We start from the raw sequence: 17,263 nt of genomic DNA, 5'->3' as shown, positions 1-17,263 counted from the left end.
GCCATGAACTGATTTATTGAAGTTTTGACAGAGCGGTCACATTTTTAAACCTCATCCTTAAAAGCGTAAAAAGTATATATTTTTTAATAGCTTTATTTTAGCCAGCTATATGGGACTGGAGTTGGAAATTTCCAAGCGTCTCCAACTGCTATCATCACTCACCAAACATCTATTAAACTTTGATCTTCTGTTTACTTATAGGAATTAGACTTTATGACTTAAACTTAAATACCATATTGTGCATGACATGGTATACTGTCAGTATAAATTAACATATCCTCCAAACTAATGTAAAGATAATAGGTCCATATTTATATTATATATACATTATTTAAATTTATTTTTTATGTAGAGTCTTTAATATACATTTAGTTTTATGTAGAGTTTGTAGATTTTACATATATTTTAAAAAAAGCTTTCAATCCTACCTCTGAAATCCGCTAAGGGTTCCATTCATGGCCTTCTCTTTGTCTTTGTGATTACGGGGAAGCACAATCACTGAGTCAGCGGATGCCGTCCAGCTCTAACTCTCAACCTCACAACCAACTCCCATGCTGTCAGTCGGCCTCTGTCTGTCTTCTAAGTTGTGGATCAACCACAAATTCCGAGCATCAGTAAGACAACGGTCATCATTTTTGACCCCTGCCATAAACTCCACTCTCTTGCCATCAGCACCTCACCCCACTGTCTCTGATCATACGCTCTTGTTGTCTTGTTCAACCCTAAGCTGAGTGCTAAATTCCGCATCCTGTCCATCACCAAGAAAGCATCAACAGCTTGCATTTATATAGCACCTTGAACATAGTAAAATGTCCCGAGGCGCTTCACAGCAGTGTTGCCCAACAAAATTTGGCACTGAGCCAAATGAGATATTAGCACAGGTGACCAAAAGCTTGGTGGAAGAGGTAGGCTTTAAGGAACGTCTTAAAGGTCAAGAGTGAGGTCGAGAGACAGAGGTTTAGCGAGGGAATTCTGGAGCATAGGACCTTGGCAACTGAAGGCATGTCTGTCAATGGTGGAGAGGTTAAAATTAGGGATGCGCAAGAGGCTAGAAGTGGAGAAGTGCAGAGACCGCGGCGAGCTGTAGGGCTGGAGGAGAATGTTGCTGGGAGGAAGTTGTGGCTGATTTGTGACTTAATGGGCTGGGTTTTGAAGTAGTAATGACAGTAAAAATGTCCGCACTCTCCTTCAGTACTTCTCTGAATCTCTCAGCTACTTCTGGAGTCTGCACATGCACAGTTAAACACGAAAATCCAGAGGGTGCTATCAGTGGTTCTACACTTCAGAGAGTGTGCAATTTAAGGTCGCTCCAGAATACAGTCAAGTAGAAATTATTGAACTGGCGAGAACTTCCACTCTTATGCTTTTAGTATTGCTGTAAAGACCTTTGAAAAATTACACTTCGTTGAATGAATAACTGGGTTTTTAAAAGTGTAGTAAGTTCATAATTAATGCTAAACAGCCTCACTGGCTCTGAAAGAGTCATTTTATTCATGTGTGTTAAATATCTCAAGATCTCTGCATGTTTTCCAAAATTGTTTTAAAGTTTGTTTGATACACATGGAATTAAAGCAGAAGCTCAAGTATGTTCCAGTCGTTGATTTCACTATCTGTAAAAAAAAAAAAATGTTAAATTAAAATTGAAGGGATTGAGTGGTTTTTAACTTCCTGGTTCACTGTCTGTGAGAGTACCTCAGTGTGATTGGCAGCATACTCTTCTTGATGACCTCACTGCTGCTGGATACCTGGAGATCCCCTTGACTTGGTGTCTGATTTAAACTGACATTGGGAAAGAGCAAATTTACGCGGCAGAAATCGCTAGATCGTCGTGGGCAGCTTTCTTCAAGGTCAGTTGCAAGCACAATTGATTTTCTGCTGACAGCAAAGAACAGCCAGATATCAAAACGGAGGCATTCTGAAAGCATGAGATTGAGAGTTAGAGACTGCCTATTTCCACCTGAGCAATGTTGTCCATCTCCACTAAATTGCCAACGAACACTTTGCACACTTCATTATTCCACTGTAGCCTTCTCAGTGCTGGGTCAAAATCCTGGAACCCTATCTAACAGCACTCTGGTAGCACCTTCACTACATGACATATAAATTCGGTGTCAGTTTGGTTGTCGATTTCTGTGCTGCTTCCCATGCCTGGATATCCTTGTTAGAGTTTTGTGAACAGAATTGTACACAGCACTCCAGGTGTGATGGTATCAGTGCCTTGCACAGACTCATTTATGAACTCCTAAGATTTCTGCGCTATCACTGTCTACATGCCAGGATCCCGCGAGTTTTCCTTAATGCGCTGCATGCTGTATTGTTAGTTTCATTGAGTTCTCGACCCGTATCCTCCATCCCTGTCTTGTGTTTTGTAGCCGAGGGCCGCCCTGTTTATATTCATAGTCATTTACAGCACAGAAGGAAGCCATTCAGTCCATCGAGCCCATGCCAGCTCTCTCAGAATCACAGAATTGTTACAGCACAGAAGGAGGCCATTCGGCCCTTCGTATCTGCACCAGCTCTCCGAATGAACAATTCACCGAATGCCATTCCCCGCCTTCTCCCCGTAGCCCTGCACATTCTTCCTTTTCAGTTAACAGTCTAATTCCCTTTTGAATGTCTCGATTTGAACCTGCCTCCACACTCTCAGACGCATGTACCCCAGGTCCCTTTGTTCTTACACATTTTTTCAGAACTGTTCTATTCAGTGTATATTGCCTCTCCCTATTCTTTCTGCCAAAATGCATCACCTCATACTGGTGGTATTAAATTCCATCTGCCATCTCTCTGCCCATTCTGCTCACCTATCTATGTCTTGTGCAGGTAATTCATATTATCTTCAGTGTTTGACGCACCTCCAAGTTTGGTGTCGTCAGCAAATTTTGAGATTCTACTCTGTATTCCAAGATCCAACTCATTTATATAGAGCAAAAAAAAGCATTGGTCCCAGCACTGGCTCTTGGGGTGCACCATTATCTACCATTCTCCAGTCTGAAAAGCAACCATTTACAACGACACGCTGTTTTCTGTCCTTAAGGCAATTTTTTATCTAGTTGGTTACTGACCCCCCTATTCCGTGAGCCTTAATTTTGTTCTCCAGCCTTTTATGTGCACTGATGGTGGATGGGTGCCAATCAACCAGACTGCTTTGTCCTGGACAGTGTCTAGCTTCTTGAGTGTTGGAGCTGCATTCTTCTTGGCAAGTGGCGACTATTCCATCACATTGTGCCTTGTAGTTGGTGGACAGGCTGTGGGGAGTCAGGAGGTGAGTTACCCACTGCAAAATGTGCAGCCTCTGACTTGCTTTTGTAGCCATAGTATTTATATGGTTGGTCTAGTTAAGTTTCTGGGCAATGGTTGCCCCCAGGGTGTTGGTGGGGAATTCAGCGATGTTAATGCTGTTGACTGTCAAGGGGAGATGGTCAGCTTCTCTCTCTTGTTGGTGATGGTCATTGTCTGGCACTTGGGTGGCATGAATATTCATTACCATTGTCAGCCCAAGCCTGCATATTGTCCAGGTTTTTCTACATGTGGGCATGGACTGCTTCTGTATCTGAGTAGTCATGAAGGGTTCTGAACACTGCAATCATCAGCGAACATCCCTTATGTTGGAGGACTGACCTTATGTTGGAAGGAAGGTTATTGATGAAATAGTTGAAGATGATTGGGCCTTGGATACTACCCTGAGGAACTACTGCAATGATGTCCAGAGGCTGAGATGATTGGCCTTCAACAGCCACAACTATATTGCTTTGTGCTCTCTATGATTCCAGCTAATGGATTGTTTTCCCTCTGATCCCCATTGACTTAATTTTTTTCTTGGGGCTCCTTGATGAAATGCTTTGTCAAATACTGCCTTGATGTCAAGGGCAGTCACTCTCACCTCATCTCTGAAATTCAACTCTTTCTTTGTCCACGTATGGGCCAAGGATGTGATGAGGGCTGGAGCGGAGTGGCCCTGGCGGAACCCAAACTGAGTATCAGTTGCTGAGTAACTGCGGCTTGATAGCACTGTCGACGATATCTTCCATCACTTCGCTGATGATTGAGCGTAGACTAATGGGACGGTACTTGGCTAGATTGGATTTGTCCTGCTTTTTTTGAATAGGACACACCTGGGCAATTTTTCACATTGTTGTGTAGGTGCCAGTGTTGTAGCTGTTTTGGAACAGCTTGGCTAGGGGTGCAGCTGGTTCTACAACACACGTCTTCAGTACTATGGCCAGGATGTTGTCAGAACCCATAGCCATTGCAGTATCCAGTGCCTTCAGCTGTTTCTTGGGTGGTCCGTTGGTTTTATTATTTAACTTTTCTGCAGTGGTTTGATGCAACTGAGAGGCTTGCTGGGCCATTTCAGAGGGCAGTTAAGAGTCAACCACATTGCTGTGGGTCTGGCGTCACATATAGGCCAGACCAGGTAAGGACAGTAGATTTCTTCCCCAGACGGGCATTAGTGAACCTAATGGGTTTTTACAAGAATCCAGTAGTTACGTGGTTATCATTACTGCGACTAACTTTTAATTGCTGATTTAATAATTAATTGAATTTAAATTCTCCAGCTGCCCTGGTGGGATTTGAACTCTTGTTCCTAACTATTATTGCAGGTCTCTGGATCATGAGTCCAGTACCATTACCATTATGCTGCGGTTCCCTTTGTTTTCTATTTGATATCCCACCAATTTAGTGTCTTCTACCAACATTTTTGTTGCTGTCGCCAGCTCCAAATCATTTTATATATTGTAAACAGTGAATGGGCCTTCATTTCTTTGAAGTACTTGAGAAAAACTCCCTGCTTGTGAATCCATGCTAACTCATCCTTGTTGCACCAGATGCATCTCCCTTCTATCTTGTAAAATATTCCAACCATAGATGTTACTCCATAAACTTGAATTTATAATGGGGAACAAAGAAATGGCAGAACAATTAAATACATACTTTGGTTCCGTCTTCACAAAGGAGAACACAAATTACCTCCCAGAAATGTTGGGGATCATTGGGCCTAGTGAGAAGGAGGAACTGCATGAAATCAATATGAGTAGGGAAATGGTGTTGGGGAAATTGATGGGATTGAAGGCCTATAAATCCCCCGGGTCTTATAATCTACATCCCAGAGTACTTAAGGAAGTGGCCCTAGAAATAGTAGATGCATTGGTGGTCATTTTTCAAAGTTCTATAGACTCTGGAACAGTTCCAATGGATTGGAGGGTAGCTAATGTAACTCCACTATTTAAAAAAGGAGGTAGAGAGAAACAGGGAATTATAGACCGGTTAGCCTGACATCAGTAGTGGAAAAAGTGCTAGAGTCCATTATAAAAGATATAATAGCAGAGCACTTGGAAAACAATGACGTGATCGGACAAAGTCAACATGGATTTACGAAAGGGAAATCATGCTTGACAAATCTACTGGAATTTTTTGAGGATGCAACTAGTAGAATAGATAAGGAAGAACCAGTGGATGTGGTTTATTTGGACTTTCAGAAGGCTTTTATTAAGGTCCCATGTAAGAGATTAGCGTGCAAAATTAAAGCACATGGGATTGGGGATAAGGTACTGACATGGATAGAGAACTGGTTGGCAGACAGGAAACAAAGAGTAGGAATAAATGGGCCTTTTTCCGAGTGGCAGGCAGTGACTAGTGGGTACCGCTAGGATCAGTGCTAGGACCCCAGCTATTCACAATATATATTAATGATATAGATGAGGGAATTAAATGTAATATATCCAAGTTTGCAGACGCCATAAAGCTGGGTGGGCGTGTGAGCTGTGAGGAGGATGCAGAGAAGCTCCAGTGTGATTTGGACAGGTTGCGTGAGTGGACAAATACATGGCAGATGCTGAATAACATGGATAAATGTGAGGTTGTCCACTTTGGCGGCAAAAACAGAAAGGCAGATTATCTGAACGGCGATAGATTGGGAAAGGGGGAGGTGCAGCGAGACCTGGGTGTCCTTGTGCACCAGTCACTGAAAGTAAACGTGCAGGTGCAGCAAGCAGGTAAGAAGGCAAATGGTATGTTGGCCTTCATAGCGAAAGGGTTTGAGTACAGGAGCAAGGATGTCTTGCTGCAGTTATACAAGGCCTTGGTGAGACCACATCTGGAGTATTATGTGCAGTTTTGGTCTCCTTATCTGAGGAAGGATGTTCTTGCTATAGAGGGAGTGCAGCGAAGGTTCACCAGACTGATTCCTGGTATGGCAGGACTGACGTATGAAGAGAGATTGAGTGGATTAGGCTTGTATTCGCTAGAGTTTAGAAGAATGAGAGGGAATCTCATAGAAAGCTACAAAATTCAAACAGGACTGAACAGACTAGAAGCAGGAAGGATGTTCCCGATGGCAGGGGAGTCCAGTACCAGGGGTCACAGTCTAAGGATAAGGGGTAAGCCGTTTAAGACTGAGATAAGGAGAAATTTCTTCACCTAGAGAGTGGTGAACATGTGGAATTCTCTACCATGGAAAGCAGTTGAAACCAATTCATTAAGTATATTCAAGAAAGAGTTAGATATAGCTCTTAGGGCTAAAGGGATCAAAGGATAAGGGTACTGAGTTTGGATGATCAGCCATAATCGTATTGACTGGCGGCGCAGGCTCGAAGGGCCGAATGGCCTACTCCTATTTTTCTATGTTGTCTGATAACGTTCCTGTGAAGAGTCTTGGGGCATTTTACTACATTTAAAGGCAATATAGAAATGCAAATAGTTATAGTTATGCTCCCTGGTCTGCAATTTCCTGGTACGCTCTGACCCTTTAAATATTGGTGTTATGTTTACTTTTTTCTAATCCGAGCATTACTTCAGTTTCTAATGAATCCCAAAGACAGTGGCAAGTTGCTGGTGAGGTGACAAGTTTGCCAAACTGTTCAATTGCCCTGGCTTTGAATTGTACATGATGTATAGACCATCCCAGCAGTTTGTTTCCATTTGTGTTGGAACTGATTTGCAGGTAGACAGTTCTCTGCATTTGCACCATCAGATATTTGAGTGGTATTTTCGGAAGTACGGCACACCCTTCATTGAGCAGGTCTCCGTAAGCCACTGCTTGGCGCGGTGGATAATAACTCGCCTTCGGTTCATTTTAACGCCAGCTATGGAGAAACGGAATCAAACAGGCCAAATGTGTCGGGTAATTACTTCTGTTGATACTGTTGGTTATTTTTGTTTGACAAAATTGACTTAGTTTCAAGGAGCATGTTTTACATATTACTGTTCAATTTAAATGCCAAGTGACGGCAGATAGAAATAAATGAATGATTTGATTGCTATCACAGAGACGTGGTTGCAGGATGACCAGGGCTGGAATCTCAATGTTCAAGGATATTGGATGTTCCGGAAGAATAGGCAGAAAGGAAAAGGAGGTGGGGTAGCTTTGTTATTAAAGGAAGGGATCAGTGCAGTAATGATATAGGTGTAACAGATCATAACGTAGAATCAATTTGGGTGGAAATAAGGAATAACAAGGGGAAGAAATCACGGGTGTGAGTGGTCTGTATGCCCCCGAGGAGTTGCCTGTCTGTAGGACAAAATATTAATCAGGAAGTAATGGAGGCGTATAAAAAGGGCACTGCAATTATCATGGGTGATTTTAATCTGCATATGGACTGGACAAATCAAATTGGCAAAGGTAGCATGGAAGACGAATTTGTAGAGTGCATCTGGGATTGTTTCTTAGTACAATACATTGCAGAACCTACCAGGGAACAGGCTATTTTAGACTTGGTAATGTGTAATGATTTAGGATTAATAAGAGATCTCGTAGTTAAGGATCCTCCAGGGGGAAGCGATCATAACATGGTAGAATTTCAATTCAGTTTGAGGGTGAGCAACTCTGGTCTCAAACCAGTGTCTTCAACTTAAACAAGGGCAATTACAGAGATATGAAGAAAGAGTTGTCTAAAGTGGGCTGGGAAAATAGACTACAGGGAAAATCCGTAGATGAGCAGTGGCAGGCTTTTAAGCAGATATTTCATAACGCTCAGCAAACATTTATTCCAGTCAGAAGGAAGGACTCGAAGAAAATGATGAACCACCTGTGGATAACAAAGGAAGTTAAGGAGAGTTCTTCTTTTGGGCCTCCTTATCTCGAGAGACAATGGATACGCGCCTGGAGGTGGTCAGTGGTTTGTGAAGCAGCGCCTGGAGTGGCTATAAAGGCCAATTCTGGAGTGACAGGCTCTTCCACAGGTGCTGCAGAGAAATTTGTTTGTCGGGGCTGTTGCACAGTTGGCACTCTCCTTGCGCCTCTGTCTTTTTTCCTGCCAACTACTAAGTCTCTTCGACTCGCCACAATTTAGCCCTGTCTTTATGGCTGCCCGCCAGCTCTCAGGAAGTTAAGGAGAGTATCAAATCAAAATCAAAGGCGTATGAAGTGGCAAAAACTAGTGGTAAACCAGAGGATTGGGAATTTTTTTGAAAGCAGCAGCAGATGACTGAAAAACTAATTGAGAGAGAAAATTGATTGAGAGTAAATTGGCAAGGAATATAAAAACAAACAGCAAGAGCTTCTACGGGTATATAAAAAGGAAGAGAGTAGCTAAAGTAAGTGTGGGACCCTTAGAGGATGAGACTGGGGAATTAATAACAGGGAACAGGGAAATGGCAGATAATTCAAACCAATATTTTGCATTGTTCTTCACGATGGAGGACATTATAAACATCCCAACAATAATAGATGAACAAGGTGTAAATGGGAGGGAGGAACTTGTAACAATCTCTATCACAAGGGAAAAGGTGCTTGACAAACTGATGGGACTAAAGACAGGCAAGTCGCCAGGACCTGATGGCCTGCATCCAAGGGTTTTAAAAAAAGTGGCTGCAGAGATAGTAGAGGCATTAGTCATAATATACCAAAACTCACTGGATTCCGGTAGTGTACCAGTGGATTGGAAAACTGCTAATGTGACACCCCTATTCAAGAAAGGAGAGAGACAGAAAGCAGGAAACTATAGACCAGTTGGCTTAACATGTCATTGGGAAAATGCTAGAGTTCATTATTAAGGAAGAAATAGCAGGACATTTCGAAAAACATAATGCAATCAAACAGAATCAACATGGTTTTATGAAAGGGGAATCATGTTTGACAAATTTGTTAGAGTTCTTTGATAATATAGCTAACAGTGGATAAAGGGGAACTGGTAGATGTAGTGCATTTGGATTTTCAGAAGGCGTTCGATAAGGTGCCACATAAAATGTTATTACACAAAATAGGAGCTCAGGGTATTGGTAATGTGTTGGCACGGATTGAGGATTGGCTAACACACAGAAGGCAGAGAGTCGGGATCAATGGGTTTTTTTCAGGTAGGAAAGCCGTAACTAGTGGGGTGCCACAAGGGGTGGTCCTAGGGCCTCAACTGTTTACGATCTGTATCAATGACTTGGAGGAAGGGACAGAGTGTAGAGTATCCAAATTTGCTGACGATATAAAAATAGGTGGGAAGACATGTGATGAGGACACAAAGAATCTGCAAAGGGATGTAGATAGGTTAAGTGAGTGGGCAAAAACTTGGCAGATGGTGTTCAATGTGGGAATATGTGAGGTAATCCACTTTGGTAGGAAGAATAAAAAGGCAGATTATTATTTAGATGGAGAAAGACTAGAAAATACTGCAGTGCAGAGGGATCTGGCTGTTGTACAGGAAACTCAAAGTCAGCATGCAGGTGCAACAGGTAATTAGGAATTTTGTCTTTTATTACTAGGGGGTTAGAGTTTAAAAATAGGGAAGTCTTATTACAACTGTACAGGGTATTGGTGAGGCCACACCTGCAGTAGTGCATACAGTTTTTGTTCCCATATTTAAGGAAGGATATACTAGCATTGGAAGCAGTTCAGAAAAGGTTCGCTAGGCTGATTCCTGGGATGAAGGGGTTGTCCTTTCAAAGAATGGCTAAACAGGTTAGGGCTTTATTCATTGGAGTTTAGAAGAATGAGAGGTGATCTTATTGAAACATATAAGATTCTGAGGGGGCTTGACAGGGTAGATGTTGAGAATATGTTTCCACTGGTGGGGGAATCTCGAATTAGGGGACATAGCTACAGAATAAGGGGTCACACATTTAAAACTGAGATGCGATGGAATTTCTTCTTTCAGAGGGTGGTGAATTTTTGGAATTCTCTACCTCCTAGAGTTGTGGAGGCTAGATCACTGAAAATATTTTAAAAAGAGGTAGATAGATTTTTGAAATCTCAGGAAATCGAGGGGTATGCGGAGCAGGCCTGAAAGAGAAGTTGAGGCCAGGGACAGATCAGCCATGGTCTTATTGAATGGCGAGGCAGGCTTGAGGGGCTGAATGGCCTGCTCCTACTCCTTGTGTTCTTGTGATTTCTGCTTCAATTGTAGATTTCCTAGAGGGACATTTTCTGCTGTTCTCTACTTAGTAAAATTTAGCAATAGTGAACATTTATCAATATATCACCGCCATAACTCTAAATTGCTGGAGATGAAATAATGTAAAATTCTGACAGAATTCTGTTAGATTCACGCAGACGTAGTGACATCTCCGATTGCCGGTGTTGGCTGCTCAGGGAATCTGTTGTCAGGAAAATTTAAATGCGATCCTGCTTCTGCTCCTCAAAGACCCACCTTGCAAATTTCAAACCAGCCAGCAAGTGGCGCCTGTTGTTTGTGGCTTTTGAGGCAGAGAAAGCAACACTTCAGTCATTATGTTTGTACCCTTCACCACCAAGCAGCATGCTTTCAGCTCGTACGAATTCATTAAAGCAATGCTTTCAAACTGTGTACATAAAATCTTCTGAAAGTGCACATTATAACTTATGTACTCTTGCAGAAAGTTTTTAAAAACAAAAAAAACTTTCTTTTTCACCATGCCAGAGGCATTTTATTTCAACTTGAAATGATATATATATTTTTTCTATTAGAGATACAGCACTGAAACAGGCCCTTCGGCCCACCGAGTCTGTGCCGACCAACAACCACCCATTTATACTAACCCTACAGTAATCCCATATTTCCTATCACCTTCCTACACTAGGGGCAATTTACAACGGCCAATTTACCTATCACCTGCAAGTCTTTGGATGTGGGAGGAAACTGGAGCACCCGGCGAAAACCCACGCAGACACAGGGAGAACTTGCAAACTCCGCACAGGCAGTACCCAGAACTGAACACGGGTCGCTGGAGCTGTGAGGCTGCGGTGCTAACCACTGCGCCACCCATATACAGATTCATTGGAATGGTCACAAGAAGTTAAAGGTTTAAGCCTGTGCAATGGAAACTGAGGCTGTAGAATGTGAAATTCTTTGTAAAAAAAAAACATTTCAGGACATACACTGAAACTAGCGCTGGGATGCATGTGCAGCATGAACGTTTGACATGGACAAATTAACAGCTGTTTTTTTTTTTTGCTGCTTCGACATCAGGTTTGCTCCCTTGGTGGTGCAGTGAGGAAATGTTGTTATAACGCATAACGTGGCATTGCACTGTATTAGATATACTTCTGGTGGCCCAGGCTGTGGGGCAGTGGGAGCTGCTGGTGGCCCAGGCTATAAACTATATTTGCTATAAACTTTGATTTCTTGAATTGATTTTTTTCTATAAAAATGTAAGGTGTATTTCTTATTCTCTCTACACCAGGGCTGTGTGCTGTCCACTGGCCATCTTTCCCTCAGGCTTTGCCAGTTCTGCTTTTTAACCAGGTGCTTCTTATCTGCACTGGAGTAACCCTGGTGATGGCTCCTGGTGTTGCCAACTGTGCTGCCCTGTTTTTGAATACTTAGAATTAAGGAGCATCTTCAAGGAGGAGAGAGAGGTAGAGCAGCGGAGAGGCTTAGGGGGGAAATTCCAGAGCTTAGGGCCCAGGTAGTTGAAGGCACAGCCAGTGACTTCTGCTCAATGGTTAGTGAGTGAATGAGGTGCGAGCAGGATTGGTCTCAGCTGTGATCCTCCCCTATCCACTTCTTCCAGGCGCATGCATTTAGAAAGCTATTTGGATGAGGGAGAGGAAGGTGTTTGGAGACTGAGGAGCCCACAGTTGAGCACTTCTGTAGGTTGGGGCCATTTGTGGGGATGGAGTTACAGGTGAAGAAGAAGGGCAGGTATATGTTTTGTTAGGTCCTGTGACCTGCTGATACTAGCCACTAGGGCGGCACAGTGGCGCAGTGGTTAGCACCGCAGCCTCACAGCTCCAGCGACCCGGGTTCAATTCCGGGTACTGCCTGTGTGGAGTTTGCAAGTTCTCCCTGTGTCTGCGTGGGTTTCCTCCGGGTGCTCCGGTTTCCTCCCACATGCCAAAGACTTGCAGGTTGATTGGTAAATTGGCCATTATAAATTGCCCCTAGTATAGGTAGGTGGTAGGGAAAATATAGGGACAGGTGGGGATGTGGTAGGAATATGGAATTAGTGTAGGATTAGTATAAATGGGTGGTTGATGGTCAGCACAGACTCGGTGGGCCGAAGGGCCTGTTTCAGTGCTGTATCTCTAAACTAAAACTAAACTGTTACTTTTTCCTGGTCTTGAAAAGAAAATCAGTGGAAATGTCACCAGAAAAGATCGATACAAACTGAACTCACTCTTAAGATCCACAAAAAAACCTTGTTTTCTATTGGACTTTCCCAAACTCAGGGTGTCCCAAAGTGGTTTACAGGCAATTAAGTACTTTTGAAGTCTAGTCATTGTTGTAACATTGGAAACGTGGCAGCCAGTTTGTGCATAGCAAGCTTCCACCAACAGCACTATGATAATGACCAGATAATCTGTAATAGTGTTTTGGTTCTGGGATAAATATTAGCCAGGATACAGGGAGAACTCTACTACTGTTCTTTGAGATGCTGTTCTGAGATTATTGTACCATAGGATCTTTTACGTTCACCCGAGTGGCAGATGGGACCTCATCGAAAGCCGGTACCTCCAACAGTGCAGCACTCCCTGTCTTGGTACTGCACTAGGAGTGCCAGCCTGGTTTATGTGCTCAAGTCTCTGGAGTGGGCTCGAACCCATGTTCTTCTGTCTCCGAGGTGATAGAGCTGCCCATTGAGCCGCAACTGACACTTTAGCATTTGTTAAGCAGATTCAATTTCCTTTGTGACTTGGCTGAGGATGGAGGAAGGGGGCAGCATTGTCAGGTAATGGTTCAATCCCTGTACTTCTGCTTTCCCGTTTCAGATATTTGAGTGGTGGTATTTTCGGAAGTACGGCACATCCTTCATTGAGCAGGTCTCCGTAAGCCATTTGCGGCCACTGCTTGGCGCGGTGGATAATAACTCGCCTTCGGTTCATTTTAACGCCAGCAATGGAGAAACTGAATCAAACAGGCAAAATGTGTCGGGTAATTACTTCTATTGATACTCTTGATTATTTTTGTTTAACAAAATTGACTTGGTTTCAAGGAGCATGTTCTACATATTACTGTTCAATTTAAATGCCAAGTGATTTCTGCTACAATTGTAGATTTCCTAGAGGGACATTTTCTGCTGTCCTCTACTTAGTTAAATTTAGCAACAGTGAACTTTTAACAATATATCACTACCATAACTTTAAATTGCTGGAGATGAAATAATGTAAAATTCTGACAGAATTCTGTTCCTACAATTAAGGGCTTAGACCCAACAAGTCTAAGACCAAGTCCACCTCCCCACCATATCCCTCAGTCTTTTTCTCCACAAATGTGTCCAATTATCTCCAGAATCTATTTAGACTATGTTCCAATGCCCTTTCCTGTTAATTTATTCCGTAGCTCAGTTACCTGGGTGAAAAGGTTTCTCCTGACTTACTTAGTTACTGTTAGCTTGTATCCCCTGCTTTGCAACCATCACTGCAGTAAACAATTTACCTGCATTAGCTTTCTCAACTTCCCTCATAAGATGAATTCTCTTTGTACACGATCCATTGTATTGTTGGAATTAGCTTGTGAAATATAACCATATTGGCTGCAGTGTGTGCCATCCAGAGGATGCACTACGGCAACTTGCCAAGGCATCTTCAGTAGCCTCTGCCAAACCCATGATCTCCACCACCTAAAAGGACAAGGACAGTAGTTGCTTGGGAACACCATCATCTCCAAACGTGTGCCATCCTGATTTGGACACCTAACCGGTCATCCTTTCATGGTCGCTGTGTCAAAAATGCTCGAGCTCCATATCCAGCAGCACCGTGGGAGCACCTTCATCACATGGACTGCAGTGGTGCAAGATGAAAGCCCACTATGACCTGGGGTGGGCAATAAATGCCATCTTTGCCAGTGATGCCCATATCCCGAGAATGAATATAAATAAATAGAATTCTGTGACACAATTGCTTTATTGCAATTAATACTGCTTGATTGGGAATTCTCTGTGACATCTCAAAGTCCTGTTGTGAAATTCAGTTGTCTATGTGGATTAATTTTTTTACAATCTTCAAGTCACCCGACACAACACAAAACCAATGTTGTGGTCACAACTTGGTTTTTGACCAAGTTTGTTTGTTTCACAGTAGAAGACCCAAAAAGCATCCCAAGAATAATGGAAAATCAAAAGACAAAAGGGAGGGAGGTACTTAAAACAATCACCACCACTAGAGAAAAAGTACGAGGAAAACGAATGGGACTAAAGGCTGACGAGTCCTGGACCTGATGTCCTGCAATCTAGTGTCTTAAAAGAAGTGGCTACAGAGATAGTGGATGCATTGGTTATAATATTCCAAAATTCCCTAAATTTTGCCAAGATCACGGTGGTTTAAAAAACTGCAAAGGTAACACCTCTATTCAAGAAAGGAGGGAGACAGAAAGCAGGAAACTATAGGTCAGTCAGCCTAACATGCATCATTGGAAAAGTGCTAGAATCAATTATTAAGGAAGTAGCAGCAGGACATCTTAAAAAATCACAGTACAATCCGGCAGAATCAACACAGTTGTATGAAAGGAAAATCATGTTTGACAAATTTATTTGAGTTCTTTGAGAATGTAACAAGCAGGTGGATAAAGGGGAACCAGTAGATGCAGTGTATTTGGATTCCCAAAAGACATTCGATAAGATGTCACATAAAAGGTTACTACCCAAGATAACAGTTCATGGTGTTGGGGGTAATATGGATAAAGGATTGGCTAACTAACAGGAAACAGAGTCGGGATAAATGGGGCATTTTCAGGTTGGCAAACCATAACTAGTGAAGTCCCACAGGGTTCAGTGCTGGGGCTTTAACTATTTACAATCTGTATGAATGACTTGGATGCAGGGACCAAGTATGTTGTAGCCAAATTTGCTGACAGTATTACTTAAATAGAAACTGCAAATTGCTGGGGTACAGAGGGACCTGGATCATCTTGTACATGAATCACAAAAAGTTAGCATGCAGGTACAGCAAGTAATTAGGAAGCAAATGGAATGTGGCCTTTATTGCAAGGGAGATGGAGCATAAACGTAGGAAAGTCTTGGTATAGCTATAGAGGGTATTGGTGAGGCCACACCGAGAATACTGTGTGCAATTTAGGTCTCCTTACTTAAGGAGGGATATACTTACATTGCAAGCAGTTCAGAGAAGGTTCGCTAGGTTGACTCCTGCGATGAAGGGTTTGCCATTGAGGAAGGTTGAGCAGGGCCTATGCTCATTGGAGTTTACAAGAATGAGAGGTGATCTTACTGAAACAAAGAAGATTCTGAGGGGACTTGACAGGATAGATGCTGAGAGGGTGTTTCCTTTCGTGGAGGGAATCTAGAACTAGGGACACAGTTTAAAAATAAGGGGTCTCCCGTTTACGACTGCGATGAGGAGGAATTTCTTCTCTTAGGGTCGTTAATCTTTGGAATTCTCTTGCCCAGGGACCAGTGGAGGCTGTTATTGAATATGTTCAAGGCTGAGTTAGACAGATTTTTGTTCTTCAAGGGAGTAAAGGGTTATGGGGGGCAGGCAGGAAAGTGGAGTTAAGGACACAATCAGATCAGCCATGATATTGAATGGTGGAGCAGGCTTGAGAGGCCAAATGGCCTCCTGCGCCTATTTCTTATCGGTCTTAGAACAAAAAGCTAGATTTTTCTAACATTTCACAGCACTGAAGGAGCTCATTCAGCCATCATACTTGTACTTCACTTCGTATAATTTCCTTGCCCTTTTTCTGTAGCCCTTTTTAAAAAAAATGTTTAAATACTTATTCTTTCTTTTGGGCCTCCTTATCTCGAGAGACAATGGATACGCCCCTGGAGGTGGTCAGTGGTTTGTGAAGCAGCGCCTGGAGTGGCTATAAAGGCCAATTCCAGAGTGACAGGCTGTTCCACAGGTGCTGCAGAGAAATTTGTTTGTCGGGGCTGTTGCACAGTTGGCTCTCCCCTTGCGCCTCTGTCTTTTTTCCTGTCAACTACTAAGTCTCTTCGACTCGCCACATTTTAGCCTTGTCTTTATGGCTGTCCGCCAGCTCTGGCAAATGCTGGCAACTGACTCCCACGACTTGTGATCAATGTCACAGGATTTCATGTTGCGTTTGCAGACGTCTTTAAAGCAGAGACATGGACGGCCGGTGGGTCTGATACCAGTGGCGAGTTTGCTGTACAATGTGCACTTGGGGATCCTGCCATCTTCCATGCAGTTCACGTGGCCAAGCCATCTCAAGCGCCGCTGACTCAGTAGTGTGTACAAGCTGGGGATGTTGGCCGCCTCGAGGACTTCTGCGTTGGAGATACGGTCCTGCCACCTGATGCCAAGTATTCTCCGAAGGCAGCAAAGATGGAATGAATTGAGACGTCGCTCTTGGCTGACATATGTTGTCCAGGCCTCGCTGCCATAGAGCAAGGTACTGAGGACACAGGCCTGATACACTCGGACTTTTGTGTTCCGTGTAAGTACGCCATTTTCCCACACTCTGTTGGCCAGTCTGGACATAGCAGAGGAAGCCTTAGCCATGCGCTTGTTGATTTCTGCATCTAGAGACAGGTTACTGGTGACAGTTGAGCCTAGGTAGGTGAATTCTTGAACCACTTCCAGAGCGTGGTCGCATGGCCCTCCTGCCTTGGGCGCTATGGCGTTGGAAGGATGAATGAGAATGGGCAGAGACTGCTTGAGTTGTGTACCTATCATAACCTCTGCATCACCAACTCGTTCTTTCACACTAAACCCTGTCACCAGGTTTCATGGAGGCACCCAAGATCGCGTCGTTGGCACCAGCTAGACCTCATTGTCACAAGGCGAGCCGCCTTAAACAGTGTTCAAATCACACGCAGCTTCCACAGTGCGGACTGCGACACCGACCACTCCCTGGTGTGCAGCAAGGTTAGACTCAGACCAAAGAAGTTGCATCATTCCAAGCAGAAGGGCCACCCGCGCATCAACACGAGCAGAATTTCT

At 43.3% G+C, this 17,263-nt stretch overlaps 1 protein-coding gene across 7 annotated transcripts in view; it reads left to right on the top strand.

The window, feature by feature from the left end:
* Positions 1–17,263, top strand: part of LOC137383986 (suppressor of tumorigenicity 7 protein homolog) — a 190,288-nt gene that overhangs the window by 51,978 nt on the left and 121,047 nt on the right. For 2 of the 7 annotated variants that reach the window (XM_068057493.1, XM_068057495.1), the window contains exon 3: positions 13,115–13,277. The exons of the other annotated variants lie outside the window; for them this stretch is intronic. In XM_068057493.1, coding sequence (XP_067913594.1) covers positions 13,115–13,277 — 163 coding nt within the window. The remainder of the gene's footprint in view (positions 1–13,114; positions 13,278–17,263) is intronic. 7 annotated transcript variants of the gene reach the window in all.

This window comes from Heterodontus francisci, chromosome 25 (assembly GCF_036365525.1).
Source record: "Heterodontus francisci isolate sHetFra1 chromosome 25, sHetFra1.hap1, whole genome shotgun sequence".
Classification (NCBI taxonomy): Eukaryota; Metazoa; Chordata; class Chondrichthyes; order Heterodontiformes; family Heterodontidae; genus Heterodontus; species Heterodontus francisci.
This window is presented reverse-complemented; position numbering and strand designations above follow the sequence as displayed.